The following is a 19627-nucleotide window of genomic DNA, read 5'->3' on the forward strand; positions in this document are numbered from 1 at the left end:
TCGTTCATAGGGTAGTTCTGGTATCGTTGCCATCGTCGCAGATGTAGCAGTCGACGAGCCAATGGGAGTAAACGTGTATCCACGTGGCTGATCGACTTACTGTGAGCATCTGATCTCGAATGTGACTCCACTCGTTGTTCTCGATATTGTGACCCCACGCGGCTCCTGGTCTCGGCGATACTAGTACTTCGATCCCGCATTCGGTCCGGGCTCGTTAGTGAGGCCTAGTCGCCGTTGGTCGTTGTACTGACTCGGGAGCTGCATGGCATCGTTACGAGGGCGGTGTTGATGGAAGAGGAAAGAACGAGGGCTCAGCGTACATTCTGTCACGAGCGGATGGCTCCGAGGTCCCGAGGTTCCAAGGTTGAGAGAACACAGCACGTGACTACACTCACACTGCCACCACCATGCAAGAATTGAGCCACAGTTGAGTCAACCAACTAAAACGACGCACCGGTACAGCCCGTCTACAGCCACCACGATCTACTCAACAGCAACCCTCAACCGACACAAAACCGCCTCCTCCCTCTTCATCGGGCTGCCGGGACTACACACAACCGTAAAATTATGCCAATCCCTCTCCAAATCCACATCCAGTCCCTCGACAACATCAAACCTCTCCACCAGTCTCACAATCACATACCCCGCCTCCGTAAGCGCAAACTGCTGCCCAATACAGATGCGCGGTCCCCCATTGAACGGGACGTACTGCCACGTTGACCCCGGCCGTCTCTTTTCCCACCGCTCAGGAATGAATTCATCGGCGTCTTCGCCCCAGAGATCCTTTCGGCGGTGCAGGACGTGCGTGCTGAAGTTTACTTCTGTGCCCGCGGGCACGAAGATGGGGACTGTACCCGAGGGGCCGCCGCCGGTGGGGAGCGTGGTGTCGCGGATGGCGCAGCGGGAGTTGAATGGTACTACTGAATGTAATCGTAGTGTTTCGTTTAGAACATGTTGTAGATACGTGCAGCTCTTGAGTTTCTCAAACGTTATACTCTGGCCAACGATAGTACTCGAGTAAGACCCGAATTCCGCGAGAATGACTTCTCGCAGCTTTTTGTATACCTGTGGGTTCCTCACTAAGCAGTAGAGAACCCATGATGTGAGTGATGCTGTCGTATCTCGACCTGCGGCTAGCAGACCAAGAACTTGCTCGCGGACTTCAGCGCGGTCGGAACAGCGCGATCGCAGTGTTTCGAGGAAGTCGTAGCGGAGAGATGAAGAACCCTGTTTTCTCGCTCGGTCTGCGGCGTCGATCGCGCGGTCGACGAAGTTGTGGAGAGTGTTTATGCATTTGTTTAGTTCGGTGTTGCCGTAGAGCCAGTAGAAGCTGCGAAGACGCATTCTGGTTCCGAGGATGGTCAACATACGCTCGAATGCATGGTCGAAGCTGTCTTCTTCATGCTTCTCGTCGCCTTCCTTCTCCTGTCGCTGCTCCTCAAGCAACTTATCAAGCGACCCCGTACTCATCCCCAAGAAGAACTCCGTCGCCGAATCCATCGTCAGCTTCGGTAACAAGGCCGCCAAACTGACCGGCGCAGACCACGCCCTCCCCTCCGCATCAACCCTCAACCCCCCCTCTTTCCCCTCAATAACTCGTAACAAACTTCTTACATGCCCCTCCAACACCTCGAGCCGACTCACGTTCTCCCTACTAAAAAGCGGCCGCATAGTCTCCCTCGCTCTATGCCAAGCCACCCCATCAACAGCAAAGATACTGCGCCCCAGCGCTCGTTTCAAGTTCGTGCGTCGAGCTGTGCCCATGATGAAGTCGTCGAATTGCGTGGCGAGTAGGGCTTGGATGTTGCGTGGCTCGGCCGTGATCAGATTGGTTGTGCCGAGCAGGGATATGGCCCATGTGTACCGATTCATGGCCATGAAGCGCGAGAAGACGAAGTCGGGGGTGCGTTGCTCGCGGTCGGCGAGGAGACTTCGGCGGATGGTGTCGATGCCGAAGGGGAGGTGGTAAGGCTCGACGGGGACGGGACCGCATCCTAGATGGCGGCTCTTGAGGTAGTTGCGGAGGGGCTTGAAAACGAGGGCATTGGCTAGGTGAATCAAAAGGAGAAGGCCTGCGCCTAGGAGGAGAAGGTGTGTTTGCATCTTTGGTGTAGGAGCTTCTGGTGTTGAAGCTGTGTGAATCTAGAAGTGCGCCACTCTAAGTTTAAGTATGCCACTGAGCTATTCATTCCGACGCATCATTTTTTACCCACGTGCATAGCACTAAGCAGGGGCCGGGCACCCAGTCATGTCTGTGGATTTTGGGCTGGAAGTCGCCTACTTGGCGTTGTTTGTGAGAATGGTCGGGAGTGAGTCATTCCGTTTACAGTATAGGTTCGTTGGAATTGTATCACAGCTATCTCATATACTTTTGACCATCTCAATGACTTTATGCGAGATCAGTACATGAAGAGCGCATCCATAGCTCCATGTCTGGCTGTTGCTATTCACCCAGATCAGACACAGGCGTCAGTTTGACCATCAAAGGCAGCTTCTCCCACACCAAGTAAGTGCCCTGCTTGTTCCACCAGTCGCTACCAGGGTCATGAAGTTCCCAGTCAAAGAACCGTACCAATTTCGCCATCGTAAGCGACATCTCGGCATAAGCCATAGATCGTCCGATACAAGCCCTCTGGCCGTACGAAAACGGCTGGACAGCAGATCGGTCATCATCCTTGAACTCTTCGGGTGCGTCATCTAGCCAACGTTCCGGATGGAACTCACGAGCCTTCTTGAAGTTGCGCTCAGAGTGTCCGGCTGCCAGCTGATTGACAGCAACAGCATAACCACCAGGAACCCATTTGCCCTCGATCATTTCGCCCTTTCCAGGGACGAAGCGTGGCAGTGAGCCTGGAGTTGGTGGGTAGAGACGCATGCCCTCGTTGAGGCAAGCGCGCAGGTACTTGCAGCTGGTCACTGCTTGAAGGGTCATGTCTGCGCGGCTTTTGAACAGGCCACGTATCTCTTGCTTGAGCTTCTCGAGTTTATCTGGGTTGCGCAGGAGAAGATATGTTAGGCCGGACATGCCGCCTGCCGATGTACCACTGCCAGCTACGATGAAGTTGGAGGAGAGCATGACCAGTTCAAGGTGGTTGAGCTTCTCGTCGTTTTCGAGGATGTAAGACCTGATCAGACACTGAGTCAGTAGTCTTTCGACTGGGTAAGGAGTCGATTGAACTTACATGAAATCCTTCCCAGGGTTCTTGGCTTCGACACGCGCCTTCAACTTGGCTTCTGTCATCGCGATGTGCTTCTTCCTCGACTCGGTGACGTATTTGGGCGTCATCCAGTTGAGTAGACCCATGAAACCGTACTGCACGGCAAGCTGGAACCAAACGATAGCCTTTGCGCGAGCGAGGATAGCTTTGATCCATGGTTGCTCAGGGTTGTTGACGCAGCCTGATGGTTCGCCGAAAGCCAGGTCGGATACGATATCGAATGCGACGAGGTTGTACCATGTAGTCATGTCGACGGCGCCGTCTTTGCTTCGTTCCTTCAGCTTCTGGACGAGGTTATCCGAGTGGTCTTGGAAGTAGCTCTCTTGTTCGCGGCTGGCATGAAATCAGTATTGTCATAGCATGCCTGCATTTCGTCGGATAGACTCACAGCGCCCTCTGACTAAAAGCCGGATCGATAGCTCTTCTCAACCTCAAGTGTCGATCTTGATGCTCAGTCATCAAGCTACGTTGGCCACCTATACTCGCAGGCGCGATACCTCTACCGTCAAGAGCCTTCACGAACTCAGGGTTTCGTTGTCCATATATCTTCTTCCACGCTCCCGAAGTCGTGTAAGAGAGCTCATCAGGAGCGATGCGCACAACAGGACCGTATTTGTCGTGAAGCTCGCGGATCTTCCAGCTGATCCGACCCTTCATGTTTGCGCGATTCCATGGTAGACGAGAGATGGCCCAGAGCTTCGGCCCCGGATAGCCAGCTAGAGGGCTGAGGTAGAGATTGTATACGACCTTGAAGAAGACGTGAAGCAGGATCTGATAATCTTCGTGAGCTGACGCAAAAGCCAAATCAGGATTTGCGTGAACTTACGAGCACGAAGATACCGGCGGTGATGTTTCGCAATGTCAGCGATGGCACTTGGCGCAATTGTTGCCATAGGCTATCTGGTATGAAAGCAGCAGCCATGATGATGTGAAGTTGCCAGACTGTGACGAGACTCAGAGTCAACGGTTCGAAAGCCGGGTGATGGACATCTCAGCCTTCTCCAGCTCATCACTCCGTTGAACGCTCAAACTGTCGGAGGCATCTATCCCGACGTGTTCGATCCATGCGGCATCTGGCAAAAACCTCCAATTCCCTTACTATCGCCAAACGTCGCACTCGCCGACCGATGGTGCAGACCAGAAGTAGCCAATTGCATCCCCTCCATTACGCACGCTCTGCTACAGTTGGTGTTTAAAGAGACTGAAGTTTTCCGCGGTGAAGACACGAAGGTGAGCTCAGGTGACCCGGACTTTCATTCGGCCCTTGGTTGTCGGGCCGATCCTCTCTCCGAAATGGCTTGCAGAAAGTCGGCTGTGCGCATGCGATTGTGGATACTGGCGGGATACATGGGTTTGACAACGGTGCGCAAAGAATTATGTGCAGCTGGGCCACGTGTTTGGGGTGAATGGTGAAAGCTTGACCACGGGTACGGAGAAAAATGACTCGTGATTACTACACGGCGATACAGTGTAAGGTGGAGCATTTCTACACCCCTGTTGATTTGGAAGAATGCCAGTTCCTCTTGCGTAGTCTCCAGCACGCGGTATCGCTGGGTTGCTGGCCTGTCAATGTGTCCAAGAGATGGGCTGTGATGACTAGCTGGTTGTCTGTGGGTATCTGAGCATCTCGTTGTACGAAACACCATCTCTTTTCGGTCTTGACGTCTCTCTTTGGTATCGCCAGTTCACGTGGTGACATCTGTATCACCAAAAAAAAAACATGGATAATCAACATGGCTCCGACGACGTGCTTGCCTCATCGGCAAAGACAATCCGTGCCGAGCTTCAACAGAAGCTCTCCAGCGAAGCGCGAATCCATCTTCCGTTCGACATGGACAAAACGAGCTTCGATAAGGGCAACCTTCGCTTCACTCAGTACGAGCGCCCAACATACCTCGCTATCGTCGAGCCAGGTTGTGAGAACGATGTAGTCGAGGTCGTCAAATATGCGCGGAAGAAGGGTATTCCATTCACACCCCGTGGTGGCCACCATGCAGTCACTACCACGATGAGACATTTCAAGAACGGTATATGCATCAATATGCGCCCACTCAACCACATGCGATGGGACGCTGAGAGACGGCATGTTACCGCCGGTGGTGGAGCGATCACTGATGAGTTCGTGCGCTTCGTGCATGATTTGGGTATGGAAGTCAGTAAGTGTAACAGCATCTTCGCTGAGAGTGAAAGTACTTACAGAGCTGGTAGATGTGGGGTCGTGTCCTACGACTGGTGTTATTGGCGTAGCGTTTGGTGCAGGCCTTGGCCGTTTACAAGGCAAATATGGCTTTCTAAACGACAACATGGTGTCTTGCAAGCTCGTGCTCGCTGATGGAAGCGTAGTGGTTGCATCTAAGGACTCGTATCCGGACTTGTTCTGGGCGATTCGTGGCGCAGGCCACAATTTTGGCATTGCAGTCGAGGTCACGTTTCAGGTCTATCCGCAGCCGCACGGAGGTATACACCATACTTGGGATCTGGAGTATACATTGGATCAGTGCGATGCGGTGTTTGAGACTCTGAATAGCGTCTATGAGACTATGCCGGCTGATTTGGCAATCTTCGTCCTATGGTTGCGCCAGAGCAGCGGTCGCAAAGTAGGTCGCTTAACGAGTAAGGCATACAGGCTGCTGACAAGTTCCAGCACATCATTCTCGTCAATCTAGTCTGGTCTGGTCCAGCTGCGGGTGCAGACCCCTATGTGCAGCGCTTCGAGTCCCTGGGCCCAGTCTTGATCACAGGGCGGAAGTCCGTGTCATGGCCAGAGCTACCGTTCACCACCTACAAAGAGATAAACAAGCTCTTTTGCAATCCCGAAGTCTGGCTCCGAGGCCCCTATAAGATGATGGGCGCCGCTTGCGTCGATAAGTTCGACCTCAAGACGACACGCGAGTTCTTTGAGAGTGTCAAAGCTATGAGTGAGGAGTGGGAGGACCGCGGCTGGTTCAGTGCCATGTTCGAATGCCTGCCTGACCAGCGTGCTCGCGAGATCCCCAACGATGCGACAGCCTTTCCGTGGCGCGGAGGTTCTAATCATTTCCTGTGAGTGTACCACATTGGTTCTATACAAAGCAAGTCTAACTTGTGGGATGTAGTATGCTGAATGCGACACCAAAGCGACTGGAAGACCGCAAGGTTTTCGAGGACCATCTCAACTACTGGAAGCAACGCTTCGTCGAGACTTCTGGATACGGCCGTTTGCAACAATATGTGAGCTATGGCAATGGTACGGCGACCTTGAAGGACCCGCCCGAAGCACTGTACGGCTACGAGCCCTGGAGGTTGGAAAAGCTACGGCTTCTCAAGCAGAGATATGACCCTGACAATGCGTTTCGATGGTACCAACCACTCGTTGAGTCATGAGGTACCTACTGTAGATCTTTGGAGCAGCATCCAATGCAGACATAGCTTACCCACGATTTTGTTTGATGAAAACCGTATTAAGCAACATGATCCGGCCAGCGCTTACGCGCGGGCCCTTGGACATGGCGGCGGCACCCTTGGTGTACCTCTGAGCGTTTTGAGATATTCGATAGCTTAGCAGATACGATACCGACTCCCTGCTGAACAGTGAAAGGCTGCGTGCGTACACGTGGGCATGAAGAGTGGCCTGTAGATGTTGCTAGAACTCCGAAATCTGGCCAAATCGCGGGCGCAGTAGGGAGTGGGTACTCTGGCGCATCGTGACCCACGCTGGACTTCGAAGCGAGGACAACAGCAGTACGATCTGGGGAAACATCTGAGGCCGAAGCTAATAATTCTCCGATTATAAGGGCCTTCGGTGGGTCGAAAAAGTCTTGGGGAGTCTTGTTTAGAGTGGTGGAGACACACCTGAGTCGTGGCTTCGGTTACCCCGGTCGCCTTCAGATCTTGGCAAGATAGTCGAACACGTTCACCTGTATCGGGGAAACAACATGCTGCGTGCTCGAACAACACAGCGGTATTGGATAGTTTCGTCGAGATGTTTGACCGGCTTCATATCGCTCCTGCCTAATTGCAGTGCGGATGCGTGGGCTTGAGGACGGTGATCGGGCCATTGCGACGCGAAACCTGTAGCATTAGTAGATGAGAGTCTCATGAGACCCTTTGAAGATGATATGTACCTGTAGCCTTCACAACAGGCTTTTACGATTGTTCTCCTCACCTTCACCACATCATACAGCTTTGTACTACTTCTCACATCCCTTCCTCCTCTTCAAGCTGTCACAATGAACAAACCAATCGCCATAATCGGTATCTCTTTCCGGGGCCCAGGCGATGCTCGGGACCCCGAAGCCTTCTACCGTATGCTCGTAGAAGGTCGCAGCGCACGCACCGAGATCCCCAAAGACCGTTACAACGTCGACGCTTTCTACCATCCCGATCCAGAACGGCTAGGTAGCATCCAACAAAGGTAGGCTCAATCTGTTGTCTTGCTGGTGTCGTTGATCATGCTGATGTACTGCTGCGACAGACATGCGCACTTCCTGGAACAAGACTTTAAGGTGTTCGATGCTCCTTTCTTCAGCATCACGCCGAAGGAAGCGAAGGCCATGGACCCGACACATCGCATTCTACTGGAAGCCACGTACGAGGGCTTCGAAAACGCCGGCTTGACCTTGGAGCAAGTCTCAGGCACACAAACATCCTGCTACATCGGAACCTTCACAGCAGACTTCCCTAACTTGCAAGCTCGTGATAACGAAGGGCCTTCAATATACCGTAAGTAATCGAGTCGGTATAATGCTGGGCCAAGCTAAACCTTCTCTGCAGACGCGACTGGCATGTCAGCATCTCTAGCCTCCAACAGACTGTCGTGGTTCTACAATCTGCGGGGGCCTTCGCTGACAGTCGACACGGCCTGTTCATCAAGTTTAACAGCATTCCATCTAGCCTGCCAAAGCATCCGCACAGGCGAGGCTGAGATGAGCGTGGTTGGTGGTGCCAACCTGATGTTCGGACCGGACATGTCCATCCTCCTGGGCGCTGCCAAGATTCTGTCGCCGGAAGGCAAGAGCAAGATGTGGGATGCAGACGCGAATGGTTTCGCCCGTGGAGAAGGATTCGGCGTCACGATTTTGAAGGTGTGTACTAAGCGCTTCCGCCGTGGTTTCGGTATGAGGAATTTGACTGACGAGTGGCGGTATGTAGCCTCTAGACGCAGCGATCCGCGACGGCGACAACATCCGAGCAGTCGTGCTGGCCACGGCCGCTAACGAAGATGGTCGCACACCAGGCATCTCGTTGCCAAACAGCGAGGCGCAACAAGAACTGATCCGAACCGCATACCGGCAGGCTGGTGTGGATCCGGCAGAGACAGGGTATGTCGAAGCGCACGGAACGGGTACACAAGCCGGCGATCCACTTGAGGCCCGCGCTATCCTCAAAACCATTGGGTCAGTCGAGAATCGTGCGTCGGATCTATACGTCGGATCAGTCAAGACGAACATTGGTCACCTCGAGGGCGCTGCTGGTGTTGCGGGTATCATCAAAGCTGCGCTGACTGTTGAGCGAGGCATGATACTGCCGAATCTCTGGTCAGTAGATCACTGAAGCTCTCAATTAAGATGTACTGATATCCTCCAGGTTCGAGAAGCTCAATCCCGACATTGATTTACCGGAGAACGTCAAGATAGCTTCCAAGTTGACGCCGTGGCCACATAGCGGTCCTCGTCGCGCAAGCGTCAACAGCTTCGGTTTCGGCGGTGCGAACGCGCATGTCATCCTTGAGGACGCGGCGTCTTTCCTGTCACGACATGGCTTGAAGGGTCGACATGCGACAACACCACCCCTTCCCAGCCCAGGCAGCGTGCGCGTTGCTGAGCTCAGTGACAGTCCTAGTAGCTCTGCAAGCACTGTTGAGACGACCAGCGGAGACTGCAGCGACAACACGAGTGATGTTTCGAGCGAGATCTTGCGCGACCTTCATCCCACATCGAGGGTGTTTGTCCTGTCTTCCAACGACCAAGAAGGAGTCAAGCGCAACGCCGAGCGCCTGCAAGACTATCTGGCCTTGAAGACATCCACGGTACCTTCGTTCCTCAACGACATGGCATTCACGCTGAGCTCCAAGAGAACCGCGTTGCCTTGGAAATCGTATGCCGTCGCCTCGAGCGTCAGCGGCCTGCGAGAGAAGCTTACGAGCCTTGCTCCAGTGGTCCGTTCCTCCACTTCTGCGATACCACGAATTGCCTTTGTCTTCACTGGCCAGGGCGCGCAGTGGCATGCGATGGGGAGAGGTCTTTCGTCGTACAAGGCCTTTGCTGAGAGCATGCAGAGGTCGGAGGCCATGCTCAAATCGTTCGGTTGCCCGTGGAGCCTTGGCGAAGAGCTTAATCGCAGCGAGACTGAATCCAAGCTACGTGAGACCGACTACAGTCAGCCGGCCTGTACCGCTATCCAGGTCGCACTCGTGGACCTCTTGAGCAGTTTCGGCGTAAGACCTGTTGCAGTTCTCGGCCACTCCAGCGGCGAAATTGCGGCTGCGTATACTGCTGGCTTCATCGATCAAGAAGCGGCAGTCAAGATTGCTTGGTTGAGGGGACAGGTCAGCAATACTGTTTCCAAGAACGGTGGCATGTTGGCTGTTTCTGCCAGCGCCGATAGCATACAGCATCAACTCGAAGGCCTGAAGAGTGGTCGAGCAGTCGTGGGATGCTTCAACTCCACCAAAGCCTGCACTGTCACCGGCGACGCTTCAGCTATTAGCGAGCTAGAGACACAGTTGAAAGACGCGCAGATACCGTGCACCCGACTGCCCATGGATGTCGCATACCATTCTTTCCATATGGAATCAGCTCGCGAACAGTATGAAAGGGCTCTGGAGGGCATCCCACATGGCTCTACTGCGACCGTCTCGATGTTTTCCTCGGTAACAGGAAGCTTGGTTGATCCTGCACAGATGAAGCCATCCTATTGGGTAGATAACCTCGTATCTCCTGTCAACTTTGTCGCGGCTACCCGCTCCCTTCTGAGCCACCCCCAAGAGAACAAGTCGCGCAAGGCCTTCGCCAACCTGTTCGTCGAGCTCGGCCCTCACTCTGCCTTGCGCAACTACCTCCTAGACATCTTCGCCAGTGCGAACCGTGCTGCTGATACGACCTACACTAATCTGCTTCGCCGCAACCACGATGGCGCTGCTACTATGTTGGAAGCCATGGGCCATCTCTGGGCGCATGGATGCAAAGTCGATTTGAGCAAAGCCAATGACGTTTCTCCCGACAACACCAGCATGTTGGTAGACCTAGCTCCATACGCCTGGAACCACAAGGCGTACTGGGACGAATCCCACCTCAGCCGGCAACACCGCCTTCGCAAGTCGCCACGTACCGACCTTGTCGGCTATCGCCTTACTGGAACGCCAGAGCACACATGGCGCAACTTCCTGCGGTGCAACGAGAACCCATGGATTCGTGAGCACAAAGTCCAGGGCGACATTCTGTATCCAGGCGCGGGTATGCTTGTCATGGCTATTGAAGCGGCGCACCAACTGGCCCAGGAGACCAATGCCGACGAAGTGTATGGTTTCGAGTTGCGCGACGTTAGCATCGACACTGCGCTTCGCATACCTGATACGGAGAAGGGTATTGAAGTTATGACGCAGCTACACAATCGTCGTACTGGAACAAGAGCAGCGCCGTCTTCCACACTTTACGAGTTTGTTGTCTCTTCCTGGAGTGAGGAGATGAACTCTTGGAGTGCTCACGCTCGTGGCCTCGTCTCCGTCGTCTTCAGAGCCTTCTCTCCTTCGATGGAGCGTGAGCTGGCGCTTGAGAACGAGCGCTACATGTCGTCTCTTTCCAAGGCTAGGGATGTCTGCCAGAAGCCGGCACGAAGCTTCTTATACGACACAGTCGAGACGATCGGCATGCAATACGGACCGACCTTCCGCAACATGACTGAGCTGTATGCTGGTCCTAGCTCCAGCTATGGCATCATCAAGGTACCTGATACCAAGGCAGTCATGCCTAAGGGCTTCGAATACCCCTATGTCGTTCACCCTGCCACGCTGGACTCGGTCCTTCATCTTGTCTTTCCCAGTATATCTGGCGACGATCAAGCACTGAACGAGGCGGTCGTTCCCAGATCGTTTGATCGCATCTTCGTTTCAGCCAGGATCCCAAGCACCGCTGGTTCAGAGCTACATGGCTGCTCTTCCGCGAAGAAGCTGAGCTACACAACGTGGACTTCCAGCATCACGATGTCCGAGGCAACCATGACCGACCCTGTCGTCATCATGGAAGGCGTTGTACTGGCATCTGTTGGTGCAACCGAGAACGCATCGAAACAGCTTGAGACGCGTGCGTCTTGTTTCGCGCAAAACTGGCACGTGGATGCTGATCTCTTGTCTCCCTCTCAGATTAAGGAACTCGTTTACAAGCGCACGTTGAAGAGTAGAGACGACGATTCGGTCCTTGATCTCCTCGAGTTTGTCTGCCTTGTTTACATCTATCGCTGCCTTGACTGGTTCCAGAGCGAAGCAGGCAAGGCACATGTGCCGCAGGAAGGCTTCTGGAAGTCCTACGTAGAGTGGATGCATGACACCGTGAAGCAGTTTCCTCCGCTTCCTGAAGATGTCGAGACCGAGATGCAGGCAGCCCGGAAACGCATCGTCAAGTCAGAGAGCGGCGATATCACGGTGCAGATGGTGGACCGCATCGGACAAAACCTTTCTCGCATCTTCACACGCGAGGTCGAAGCTCTGCAGTGCATGACTGAGGGTGATCTCCTTTACTCCTTCTACCGTGGCGCTTTCGGCACGAGTTTCAACACCAACGTGGCAGAGTACGTCGGTCTGATCGCCGACAAGCAACCTGGATTGCGCATCCTGGAAATCGGCGCCGGAACGGGTGGTACTACATACCATGTCTTGGAGCGCTTGCGCAACCCCGATGGCAGCTCCAAGGCCGCTCAGTATTACTTCACGGACATCTCTCCTGGTTTCCTTGCTAAGGCGGCAGACCGATTCGACAAGGATGCATCCATCATGCAGTTCGGCACGCTCAACATCGAGAACCCACCTACGGAGCAGGGGTTCAGTCCTGAGTCCTTCGATCTCATTGTTTGCGCCAATGTACTTCACGCGACGAAGAGCATCCAGGAGACACTAGCACATTGCAAGTTGCTGTTGAAGCCAGGTGGCCGTCTTGTCTTGTCCGAGGTGACCATCAAGCGCATCTTCTCCGGGTTCATCATGGGGCCGTTGCCCGGCTGGTGGCTAGGAGAAGCGGACGGTAGGAAGGGAGGTCCACTCCTGGATGCTGAAGAGTGGAACGTCGCATTGAAGTTGGCCGGATTCTCGGGTGTTGATGTCGATATCCGCGGTGATCGAGAAACTTCCAAAGAGCCTGTCTCGCTGCTCATTTCGACTAAGCCCGAGACTACAAGTCCTAGCCTGCCTCCTTGCTTGGTCATCACCACTGGGACTGAAGCGACGAGCAAGCTTGCCTCTGCCATCCAGAGAACATTCACCTCCGCCGGCCATGATACAAGCATCGCTCAGTGGAATGACATCTCCAAAGCACATGTGGAGGGCAAGTACTGTCTCTGTCTTGCTGAATGGGATGACGCTATCCTCGCCAATCTTACCGATGACAACTGGGGTAGATTGCGGGAAGTTGTTCTCTCGTCCCAGGGTGCTTTGTGGATCACAGGTGGCGGTGCCTTTGACACACCATCTCCCATGAGGAGTCTGATGGTTGGGCTTGCCAGAGCCATTCGTAATGAAGATGCCGGCGTTCGCCTTGCCTGTCTCGATCTGGAGGCGCCATCGACCATTGACCTCGAAAGAGCGGCACAGAACACACTCAAGGTCGCTTATGAGCACATCCGCGGTGACGGTACCGAGGGTGAGTTCGCTGCGCGTGGTGACATGGTCTACGTACCCCGCGTAGAGCGGACAATGGAAGTCGATGCCTCTCTGCGCAAGTATGAGGCCAAGGGTGATCCCGAGATGGTATCATTCAAAAGCTGTGGACGTCCCCTCAAGCTGAGCATCAAGACACCTGGTCTTCTTGATACGTTCCAATGGGAAGAAGATGAGACGTACCACACGCCATTACCTAAGGATTGGATTGAGATCGAAGTCAAGGCCGTTGGTCTCAACTTCAAGGATGTGCTCGTGGCGTTGGGTAACTTGGCTGAGAACAAGCTCGGTGTTGACGCCTCAGGTGTCGTCACTCGTGTCGGATCAGCTGTCACAGACATCAAGGTCGGCGATAAGATCATGACTGCATCTTGCGATACCTTCGCCACCTACGTCCGCTTCCCAGCCAAGGGTGCCATACCCGTTCCCTCTGGCATGAGCTTCGAGGAAGCCGCCTCAATGCCACTCATCTTCCTCACAGCCTACTACGCGCTAGTAACTGCAGGTGGCATTGTATCTGGCGAGAAGATCTTGATTCATGCCGCAGCTGGCGGTGTCGGACAAGCCGCCATCATGATCGCGCAAGCCAAAGGCGCCGAGATCTTCGCTACGGTCGGCGCGGACGCGAAGAAACAGCTTCTCATGGAGCAGTATGGCATCCCCGAAGACCACATCTTCAGCAGTCGCGACACCAGCTTTGTCAAGGGGGTGCTCCGCGCCACGAGCGGCAAAGGCGTGGATCTGGTACTGAACTCGCTGGCTGGCGAGGCTCTTCGTCGATCATGGACTGACTGCCTGGCCAAATTCGGTCGTTTCTTGGAGATCGGAAAGGCGGATCTCTTCGCCAACACCGGTCTTGACATGAAGCCCTTGTTGGACAACAAGAGCTATATCGGTGTCAACCTGCTGGACTTTGAGAACAATCCGACACCGCGAGCAGTGGCGCTATGGCATGACACGGCGAGGATGATCCATGAGGGGGCGATCAAGCCCATTGCGCCACTCCAGATCTTCACCATGGCCGAAGTCGAGAAGGCCTTCCGCCATATGCAGGCAGGAAAGCACATGGGCAAGGTGGTCGTTCGCGTCGACGATGCAGACTTGGTCCGTGCCGTACCTCGAATTCCACGCGTACGTGTCCAGTCTGACGCGACGTACGTGATTGCCGGCCTTGGTGGCATCACGCGTGAGATTGCACGTTGGTTGGCCGAGAAGGGCGCGAAGTACCTGGTGTTCCTCTCTCGGTCTGCAGCCAGCGGCACAGACAACAAAGCATTCGCTGCGCAACTGCAGAAGACGTACAGCGTTACGCCGCTGGCGTACGATTGCGACGTTGGCAACAAGGCAGCTCTGCAAGCAGTCTTGGATGACTTGAAGGCCAAGGGCTTGCCACCTGTCAAGGGCTGTGCGACAGGCGCCATGGTCCTACAAGACTGCCTCTTCGACAAGATGACGGCAGACCATGTACGTACAACGGTCGGTCCTAAAGTCCACGGCACCTGGAACCTGCACGAGCTACTGCCACGCGATATGGACTTTTTCGTTATGCTGTCTTCGCTAGCCGGTGTGATGGGCCATCGTGGACAGGGCAATTACGGCTGCGGCAACAACTTCCAAGACGAATTTGCTGCATTCCGGCGCAACCAGGGTCTACCGGCGATGACCATCGACATCGGCTATCTTCTGTCGGTAGGTTTCGTGGCCGAACATGACGAGTATGTCGACCACGTCAAGGCCATGGGGCTCAAGGTCATGCATACGTCGGATCTTCATGGTCTTCTAGCGACCGCCATCGAGGGCCCCTCTCAGCACCCTGGGCAAGTCATGTGCGGTCTGCCCTTCAATGAGCACGACGACGCCTGGTACTGGATGGCCGACGCGCGATTTGCTGCATTGCGCAACGTTGCAGCTGGCTCCTCGGCGAAGGCTGGACAGACCATCTCGTTGCGAGAGGAGTTGACGCGATGCGGCACAGCGAACGAAGAGGCCGTGCAGCTCATCACAGCCGCCATAGTGCAGCGTCTCGCGAGCCTGATGATGATACCCGAGGCTGATATCGATGCTGGTAGGCCGCTGAGCGCGTATGGTGTTGATAGCCTGGTTGCTGTTGAGGTAAGGAATTGGGTCGCGCGTGAAATGTTGGTGGAATGCTCCGTGTTCGATGTTCTGCAGAACATCCCGATGACACAACTGGCGCAAAGCTTGGCAGAGAAGAGTAAGCTGCTCCTTGCGCAGGCTTGAAGCTGTATGTACCTAGGTAGTACGAATCGTGACTGATTGCTATCACATTGACCTTTGCTCTTGATGTTCGTGATGCTTGCTGACAACGAAGGACGAAGCAGCCACGCAAGCGGCTTAGCCACATCTTCTGATTGGACAAAGGCTGATCATAACGTCATGGACTCGTGGAACCCTTTGGTCGTCACCAACGCTGGGCCGCGCATTCGAGCTTGATTGATGTATGAGCTACGATGATGCCTGATCATTCAATACAAGATGCATCCAACGGTACATAAGTTTACCTGCCGCTCCACCTGGCAGATCTACTTGCCCGGCTTTCTTTCCCGATCGACCAGTATAGCTATTGCACTAGTTCATCGTCGGACTTTGCTACCAACATGTCGGGCAACGTGGTCGATCCTGAGGCACGCGACAAGTACCTCCTGCAAGGTGCGTTGCAATTGACTGGAATCATCTTACGAAATGCTGATGATCTTTAGTGACGGCCGGACCATCCTACGATGCCTCAAAGCACGAACAGGTATCAGTCAACGGCGCAGAGCCCACACACGTCGAGAGCGACCTGGTTGAAGCATGGATCCGCGTCCGAATCAAAGACTACCATGGCCTACCTCGCGGTTCACCAGCTTCATCATCTTACTTTGATCACCCACAACATACATCTGATAGATACTCCATCGCCTACTCATTCGTTCCCAAGCAGGACATGTCCGGCTCCGATCTTGTCATGGGCTTCGATTACGGCCATTCGATCAAGCACCAGCTTCCACCAGGTTTCAGGTATGCAATGAAGATCGCCACGAGTATGCTAGACCCCGGGCTTTACTCAGATGCATACTCCGACGAGCCGTATCTCTACGGACCCGCGCTATCAAGTTTTTTTGCCTTCCGAATCGGAGATCGGACGAGCGATGTGTCCGCACAAGATCAACTTGCAAGTCTCAGTCAAGAAAGTGATGATGTGATCGAAGAAGGTGCATCGGGGAGTGGCAAAGAAGCGCGCAAGGCGTCGTCCATGCCTTCGAAATGGAAGAAGCGGCGGAAGTATTATCTCGATGAACAAGCACTTTCAGCGTTTACGTTCGAAAAAGGCCGCATGTACCATGCCGACTTCTTCAACCCACATCTTGACTTTGCGAACTTTTCGTTGAGGCTACCCGGATTCTCAATCAGTGTGGCCAAGTACGTGGATGAGAAGACGCATCATCTAAGATATGTACTTCGGAATCGGAAGACGGAGGAGGTACTTCTCGTAGTCTTCTTCAAGTTGCTGTTTGGCAAGGAATTGGATGATACGTTGGAGAAAGAGAAGAGGAGGGAGAGTGCGCCGCCAGCTGTGGCCGTAAATGATCAACCAAAGCCAGAGCGGACAGGCCACGATGAGCTGACGAGAGTACGTGCTGCTGAAGAAGCTGAAAGACGAGCTTCGCAACCTCCACCTCGGACAGAACATGAGGAGTTGACGAAAGTGCGCGCTGCTGAGGAGGCCGAAAGACGGGCTTCGCAGCCTACACCTCGCCCCGTACAAAACGATAGTACGCCATCTTCTGCAAAACCTACCCGTCAAGAAGGTTCAGCGTCTGGAACAGCCGCTCAAGTCGATGGCGAGACACAAGGGGATCAGAGTTACATCAGCCAAGCAACGAGCGCTGCGACAAACCTTGCAAACTCCGTGGTGGCTGTATACGCAGCCTTGGGCTTCGGCAACTCATCATCTTCCTCGTCGGACTCCGAACCTTCAAGCAGGAGTAGTTCGCAGCAGCCAGCGAACAAGTCGATGGCAGCTGAGATCGACAAGATGGACGATGCAACGGTAGAGCAGTACTTGCGGGGTCGACACGGAAGTGTGTGATATTCTCTGTACTCTTCAGTCCTTGGGTAATAGCTGGTATAATCTTGTAGTAATCCACATATCAATGCTGCGTAGGTCTGTCGTCCTGATCTTACTGGTTGAATTTGACATGATTAGCACGCCACCTTAGTGTAATTAAGGTCGACCGTGGTTCCGGATTATGGGATTCTTTAGCACCGGAGGATTGTGATTGTAACTTTGTCCGCCGCCGTTTCACGGGCAATAGCCAACGCCACAACGCGGCCGTATGTAGCGCAAGGAGCCCATGGATTTAGGTTCCGGATAGAGTGCTGATGAATACGGATGACGCACGACTGGATGATGTTTGGCGAACAGTCTTCTCGCATATCTTCAGTTGCTCTTCAATTGAAGAGGAAGCATCGCGACTGCTTCATCTGTGGCGCGAGCAATAAGCCCTACCAATGTATGCGACGCGTGCTTCAGAACCTTGGAAGAATACATTGCCAGAAGCGTGGTGAAAGAGCAATCAATGATTTGAACCGGAGAATATGTACATTGCGCACGCCAGTCGGAACCCAGCCTAGCAAGCACGTGCGCGCTCGGCCCCGCAAGCATCTCGAAGCCGATGAAACTCCGACCTTGACTCCTTGACACACGCACTGCACCACCCGCCATTCCAACGGCAACAATACACGCCTTTCCAACGCGCGGGCGCACTCAACCAGCAAGTGCAGTCGGGCCTAAGCATTTCGATGCGCAAGGGCTTACCCTAGCCCATCGGCAACATCCCTCCACCTGACAGATCAGCGTCTCGGGAACTGTCTCTTCCATGGCACTAGTCACGTTTTGACTCTGGCCTTGGCCCGTTCAAGCAGCCCAAAGCACCGTTGCTTTCGTGCAGACACTGTTGCGGTCAGGTACGTACCTGATTCACCCGGCGTCAGTCGTCCCGCTCAGCTGCGGGTATCTGTGTTCCAGTACTCGATACCCTTGCGGCGCCCTTTTAGTGGCGCGGATTCATGCGTTGCCGGTGTGTATAGACTACCTTTATGTAGCTGAAAAAAGTCCTTCATTACGCCAAATGGGCTGGCGCCTTTTGCTGTACTACCAACCTTTTCACATGATCAGCTTTTCGACCGTCTAGTGTTTGTCAAGTCGGCCCGGAGGTCAATCTCAGCAACCATGATAAGCACCTGTTTGGACCTTGCGCTTTTGTGCCATCCTGTACTCGCTTTCCTCTCGATACAACGACCAAAGATGGCGGCTCCGATTTCGAAATGGCAGTACTTTCTTCTCAGCTTTCTTTCGCTGCTCGCTATTCGCTATGCGAGTACGACGAACGCGAGTCCTCAGGTTCCGGTCCTCCATGAAATCCAACAGGCCATCGAGCAGGCTGTCTGCCAGACGGTTGACCAGCCAAACCCCATTGCGTCACAGTACCCAACAAATGCGACGGGAACGTTGAACGGCACAATCTCAGTCCTACCAATTTCCCTGGATCTCGCACGCAGTCTCATCCCCTCGCAATACCGCATCTTGGAGCACGCATACCGCCATCTCCTCCCTGACTTCCCGGAAGGAATGTACCCAGCCCTTCTCCAGGCAGTCCACGACCACGGCGTACAAGCTTTCGGCTTTCAAATACCCGACTTCTCGGTACGATAATGCGCCTAACCTTAGATCGTGATCCGCGGTAGTAGTGCTAACTTTGACTAGCGTGGTGGCATCGAATTCCCATTCCTCGATCTCCTCGGCGACAATGCCACGTCCTTCAAGTGGACGCCATCGCTTGTTATGTCGGCCGAAAATGTCATCGCTCTTAAGGGCGCTGCGGATTACGGAATCAAGACTTATCCGTCGTTATTCGAGCCTGCCTGTGACGCATACAGCGCGGTTCCCGACGCTAAGGAGCCTGGAACGACGTCGTTCGAGGCGACGAGCGCTGAGGCCGGCGCCGCATCCATTAGCACGCGGCTGTCACTCACGTCGGAGGAGAAGTACCCACTGGGTTTCTTCATGAACATCACCAACCAGGTCATGTTCGGCGATGGCAAGCAATGCGACAACATGATCCGTCTTTTCAACACCAGCTTAACGACGAGCCCTAACAAGATCGAGACCGTCAAGGGCTCCGTCAAGACCAAGGGTTTCCCATTTGAGAGCGAACAGGAGTTTGAGTGCGCGTATGGCATCAGATTTAGCTCGGCGTTCATCGAGAACAACTACCTGCCTTGCGAAAACTTCAGGAACTACGGCACTGCTTAGACGTTGATTGGGACGATGATGTGTGGATTGCGCTTTTCTTTGGCGCGAGTACATGTTCTGAAGAGAGCACAGGATGTTGGGCGAATGCGCGCAAATAACGATACCCATTAAGCCACAGTGGCTAGCGAATACCCCCTTGGACTGTATATAGAATTCTAGAGGAATGCATTGGTGTACATACAGATCGTTTCTCTTGTGCAATCGTTGACTTATCCGTCGTGGATAACTGAAATCCCAATTTAACAT

The 19627-nt window shown here is 54.0% G+C and overlaps 6 protein-coding genes across 6 annotated transcripts; 4 read left to right on the top strand and 2 right to left on the bottom strand.

Moving 5' to 3' along the window:
* Positions 1 to 483: 483 nt before the first annotated feature.
* ALT2 (alanine transaminase alt2) lies at positions 484 to 2199 on the bottom strand (the record flags this gene model as incomplete). The annotated part of the gene is made up of 2 exons (XM_049332281.1): positions 484 to 2132; positions 2196 to 2199. 2 exons carry the CDS (start codon positions 2197 to 2199, stop codon positions 484 to 486), a joined length of 1653 nt encoding a protein of 550 aa, XP_049188732.1.
* Positions 2200 to 2443: 244 nt separating this feature from the next.
* ALT3 (Cytochrome P450 monooxygenase alt3) lies at positions 2444 to 4140 on the bottom strand (the record flags this gene model as incomplete). Its single annotated transcript, XM_049332282.1, has 4 exons — positions 2444 to 3125; positions 3183 to 3551; positions 3607 to 3989; positions 4045 to 4140. 4 exons carry the CDS (start codon positions 4138 to 4140, stop codon positions 2444 to 2446), a joined length of 1530 nt encoding a protein of 509 aa, XP_049188733.1.
* A 798-nt stretch (positions 4141 to 4938) lies between these two features.
* Positions 4939 to 6581, top strand: ALT4 (FAD-linked oxidoreductase alt4; the record flags this gene model as incomplete). The annotated part of the gene is made up of 4 exons (XM_049332283.1): positions 4939 to 5374; positions 5466 to 5815; positions 5863 to 6260; positions 6314 to 6581. The coding sequence occupies 4 exons, from the start codon at positions 4939 to 4941 to the stop codon at positions 6579 to 6581; spliced, it is 1452 nt and encodes a 483-aa protein (XP_049188734.1).
* An 845-nt stretch (positions 6582 to 7426) lies between these two features.
* ALT5 (Type I Iterative PKS) lies at positions 7427 to 15303 on the top strand (the record flags this gene model as incomplete). Its single annotated transcript, XM_049332284.1, has 5 exons — positions 7427 to 7611; positions 7672 to 7919; positions 7971 to 8281; positions 8349 to 8734; positions 8784 to 15303. The coding sequence occupies 5 exons, from the start codon at positions 7427 to 7429 to the stop codon at positions 15301 to 15303; spliced, it is 7650 nt and encodes a 2549-aa protein (XP_049188735.1).
* A 377-nt stretch (positions 15304 to 15680) lies between these two features.
* On the top strand, positions 15681 to 17155 carry J4E83_005366 (uncharacterized protein; the record flags this gene model as incomplete). Its single annotated transcript, XM_049332285.1, has 2 exons — positions 15681 to 15732; positions 15783 to 17155. The coding sequence occupies 2 exons, from the start codon at positions 15681 to 15683 to the stop codon at positions 17153 to 17155; spliced, it is 1425 nt and encodes a 474-aa protein (XP_049188736.1).
* A 1218-nt stretch (positions 17156 to 18373) lies between these two features.
* On the top strand, positions 18374 to 19381 carry J4E83_005367 (uncharacterized protein; the record flags this gene model as incomplete). Its single annotated transcript, XM_049332286.1, has 2 exons — positions 18374 to 18772; positions 18833 to 19381. The coding sequence occupies 2 exons, from the start codon at positions 18374 to 18376 to the stop codon at positions 19379 to 19381; spliced, it is 948 nt and encodes a 315-aa protein (XP_049188737.1).
* Positions 19382 to 19627: the final 246 nt, after the last annotated feature.

The sequence above is a fragment of the Alternaria metachromatica genome (assembly GCF_023757995.1).
Source record: "Alternaria metachromatica strain BMP 0045 chromosome Unknown scaffold_10, whole genome shotgun sequence".
Classification (NCBI taxonomy): domain Eukaryota; kingdom Fungi; phylum Ascomycota; class Dothideomycetes; order Pleosporales; family Pleosporaceae; genus Alternaria; species Alternaria metachromatica.